Here is a 4,583-nt window from a genome sequence, read left to right on the forward strand (position 1 = left end):
TTCATCGACCTGATAAACGCACACAGTGCTTGTTATAATTCGGCTCACAGCAGGCACTATAACTTTCCCTTTAAGAGAGCACCCTCCAGCAGGCTCCCAAGCCTCCTCGGTCCTGTACTCCTAATAAGGGCAGTGGCAGAGCCCTGCCTTCAAGCAGTGTTGCCAGATTTTGTGATAGAAATAAGCGACCAGGTCTATGAAAACAAGCCCAAAAGAAGGCCATGATATGAACACTTCTTTGAGCCATCAGCTATTTGAAAAGAGCCGATTTACAAGCTCACAACGTGTTGCGATGACGCGGAAAATCTAGACAAATAAATGTCTTAGAAACATTTTAAATACACAAATCTAGTATGAGCCATGAGGGTACCCTGGCACAAAATATTCTCAGATATGTGGCCAAGTATAGGCTACATGTTCATTTGGGGGTTTCTTTTCCTTGACAGGAAAAGGTTTGAGAACCACTGAGTAAATCCAACATTTAACAACATTTAGGGAAGTAGCCCAAAAAAAAGCAACTACACTTTAGAAACAAGACCCATACTTGTACATCATCAACTTGATGATGAAGCTGCCTCACGCTATAGAAACAGGAGATAGGATCCTGCCCAAAGCCGCTTATAATAAGCGGACATGGCAACGCTGCCTTCAAGAGGCGGGCGAGGGGACTCGGAGGGGCCGCCGGCAAAACTTGAGGAGGGGAGGCCCGTGTGTTTCTATTTGGAAAGCTGCTCCCACCGGCCAGCACGTAACCAGAGTGGCACGGCACCGAGGCGAGAACAACCTGAGCCCGCATGTACATGTAGTACACACCGTGAACGGAGAGAGAGACATACAGACAGACAGGGAGAGAGAGAGAGAGAGAGATCTATATTCACAGTCTAAAGTGAATCCCATTTGGATCAGAAATAATTTGACATTTGCTGCCAAGCATCTGGAGAATTACGCACGGACACCATCAATATTCCGCGGGACCCAAACTTCCAACGGGCATGCTTTGAGATCACATTAAGATTATTATGATGGGCAGTTTTATATTATCGTGCGATTGTTGATTGAGAGGTCATCATATAGCATCTGGATTTTTTTGTTTTTGTTTTTTTTGACTGGATTTTAGGCTGCAGCAGCCAATAAACGCACCATGCACTTTGGAATGTGTGGAGACACGGCATGCTGTCATTTTAAACCACACAATTTGGAACTATAATTTGGGGAGCTTGTATTCGGACCCATCGTTTTCTGTTGCGTGCGGGATTGTGTTGCTGCGTTCCGTAAACTAACAGCTTTGAACGGTCCGCTCCCTCCGCGCACCTGTCCTGTCCGACGGGGTATAGCCTAGATCCTTCAAGTCTCCTCTGTAACGTAACGTAACGGGACTTCCAGACGCAACACTGACAGTCAGCCGTCTAGCCTGTAAGTGAGTCACCGCGTGAACAAATATTAAGGTACCAAAAAAAACTCTTTACGCGGTGACACATTTGGGATATTTACCAGCCTTTTTTTTTTTTTTTTTTTTTTTAATACATATTTACCAGTCAACCAACAAGCACACGTAGTATAGAGGCTACGTCCCGTCCCGTGCTCCACCTGCCAAGGCTCGGGGACGCCGGGGGGTTAAGGTTTGCTCACCGAGGTGCTAGATGCCCAGCCGGCCGCTCGCTGCTCCACAGGCTGGGCGGCAACAACATGAGCAAAGGGTTCCTGCTGCTGCTGCTGGCTGCGCTGACAGCGGCCTGCCTGCGGCTTGGCAGCGCTGAGGTAAGGACAGGTGTGTGTCTGTGTAGTGTGTAGTGTGTGTGTGTGTGTGTGTGTGTGTGTGTGTGTGTGTGTGTGTGTGTGTGTGTGTGTGTGTGTGTGTGTGTGTGTGTGTGTGTGTGTGTGTGTGTGTGTGTGTGTGTGTGTGTGTGTGTGTGTCACAACTATTATCTCTCTCACACACAACAATCTGCCATCTATTATCTGAGATAGATATAGATAGATGACAGATTCTTTGTTAATTGATGCCGCCCTTAATCAAACTGACCATGCAGTAATAACTGGCTCATAGTAATTTATTTGGGGCATAGTAATTTAGGGCTTTATCTCTGTAATATCTCAAATTGAAACGAGGGAAAGATTATGAGGTAGATTGATATTGTTTGGCAATCACAATAAGCAGGACAGTGAAATTATATCCATCCTCTTCAACTTTAGCTGGTACAAGACAGGTATCCTATTAGACCTACAGTACTGTATTGGGGCATTCTGTAGTAAACATTCCACATCACCATTGTCCTCTCCATTAATCCAACATCCCTTTGGTTGATGATTGTCACTGCTAAACTGCAGAGTTGTCTTGTTTGTGTGCGTGCGTGTGTGTGTGTGCATGTGTGTGTGTGTGTGTGCGCGTGTGTGTGTGTGTGTGTGTGTGTGTGTGTGTGTGTGTGTGTGTGTGTGTGTGTGTGTGTGTGTGTGTGTGTGTGTGTGCGTGCGTGCGTGCCTGTTCCAGTGTGCGTCTGCATGCGTGCGTGTGTGTAGTGTAGTGTGAGTGGGAGACTGGGAGTATGCACGTTTGCAAGTGCTCTAGCTTAGAGCTGACTCTGAGCACAGATTTTTCTTTCAGTGTGTCCGTGCAGGTGCATGTGTTCATCTTTTTTTCCCTCTTGTGTGCACTGGGACTGTTTTCCTTCACGAGTTTGTCTCTGCATAGTAACATTCCTTACGTATCGCGGGGAGAAGGAACGAGAGAGAGACAGAAAAACACAGACAGAGAGATGGAGAGAGTTGACAGAGAGAGGGGGGGGTGAGAGCCAGGGGCTTGGCCAGAGTCCAGGGGCAGGAGTCAGCCTACAGTATAGACTAGAGCAACGGGCCAAAAGTCTTCCATCACCCGGGCTGCTCTCCTGACTGTCTCACCAGTGGAGCACAGCACCACAGTCACATTATTGAACTCTGAGATTAGTACAAGCTCAGAGTTATAAATGGTGTCTGTCGGCAAACACAGTATAAAACATCCTTTACTGCCTTTATTGATAGTCCACAGTGAAGATCGTCAGGAAACGGGGAGAGAGAGTCGGGGAATGACACTCAGCAAGTCAACAGGCTCGGGAATCGAACCCAGGACTCACTGTCAGGCATCAAAGTCTATGTGGTACGCGCCTTAACAACTTGGCCATTGGCACCCCATGAGTATAAAACAGCCTTAGGGTGCTGGAAAACCACCGGAAAAACCCTCTAATAATGTGACATTTTAAGCTCGTTTCTGACATGACAACCTTGTCGACGCAAGATGAATGAGTTTAATTCCCTCTGTACGGGCGTGACTTTATTTATTTATATATTCTTTAGCATACTGGCCAACTGCCAGTAATTCTTTAGAACATATAATCCTATTTTAATACAAGCACTGGAGACAAGCCCTGATGCTCTCTCTTGCCACTGGTCATGGCATGATGATGATGATGATGATGATGATGATGATGATGATGATGATGATGATGATGATGATGATGATGATGATGATGATGATGAAGACCAGTGTGATTCTTCACCTCCCCATGGTCAGGGCTGAACTTGGATACAAGAGGGCTGCTCCTGGATCACAGTGAAATGAGAATCAAATCAGAATTTGATACCAATCATATTTAATTATTTAAACGAGATGTACAGGTTAATCCTTAATATGAAGCACCAGGCAGGTAGGCGAAGCAGTACTACGCACACAGTGGCCAGTAAAATACAATCCAGAGTGATCACTTTTCCTTGCAGGTCCATTTTTACACTTTTAGAGGAAAATAACCGCTCAGGATTTTGCTGTGTGCAATCATGAATTTGTGTCCTTCACATAACCCACCCATGCTGTTTCACCAGAGGGACAGTCATTTGCAGCAATTAAGGGGATAATGCACAAATTTGCATAACAACACTTAAACCCGATATAGTTGATCGGGGTCCCCCAGGGCTCCCCTTTTCCCTCTACACCAAATCTCAACATGTGAGCTTGTAGATCTGCTATTTCCGGCGAATGGTTGCCTATTTTCACCAAAGGTTCCGTTCGCCTAAATGACGTGCCCAGAATAGGGGCAACAGGGTTAAAGGGGGTTCTGTGTGTTTGTAGGTGAATATGATCAATGGGTTGTAGCTGCTGAAGGGTTTGAACATGTGACTTACATACAGTAGGGTTCAGGGTGGTACGTTCAGTTTGTATGTGCTCCACATGCAGTTGCACTACATGCATGGCGAAGTGACTGCAGGGGCTGCTGTGTGTACTTTGACCTGCTTGCACATAAACACACACAGACACCCACACATACAGGGGCGGTGAGGTAACCTGGCTGCATCTCTTTCCAGTAGAGTATGTCACTCGGTACTATTCTTAGGGCAGCGCTGATGTCTTTGTGGTTAGATAGAATGGAAGATCTTTATATGCACTGAACCGCGTGACAGGGAATAAGTCGTGGAGCCATGCCAAAATGTGTGTGTACAGTATGTGTGTCTTGTGTGTGGGGGAAGAAAAATCCCCAATTGGCACTGCTTGTCATGATAATCCTTATCTTTCCATGATATTTAGTCAATGCCATCAGAGATCTCTGATGTCTGATGTG

General features: G+C 46.1%; 1 protein-coding gene across 2 annotated transcripts in view; it reads left to right on the forward strand.

Moving 5' to 3' along the window:
* The first annotated feature begins 753 nt into the window (after positions 1 to 753).
* pdgfba (platelet-derived growth factor beta polypeptide a) overlaps positions 754 to 4,583 on the forward strand; it is a 20,092-nt gene continuing 16,262 nt past the window's right edge. For both annotated transcript variants that reach the window (XM_080449996.1, XM_080449997.1), the window contains exon 1: positions 754 to 1,758. In XM_080449996.1, coding sequence (XP_080306122.1) covers positions 1,687 to 1,758 — 72 coding nt within the window. In that variant the 5' untranslated portion in view covers positions 754 to 1,686. The remainder of the gene's footprint in view (positions 1,759 to 4,583) is intronic.

This window comes from Gymnoscopelus braueri (assembly GCF_963280865.1).
Source record: "Gymnoscopelus braueri genome assembly, chromosome: 2".
NCBI classification, from domain to species: domain Eukaryota; kingdom Metazoa; phylum Chordata; class Actinopteri; order Myctophiformes; family Myctophidae; genus Gymnoscopelus; species Gymnoscopelus braueri.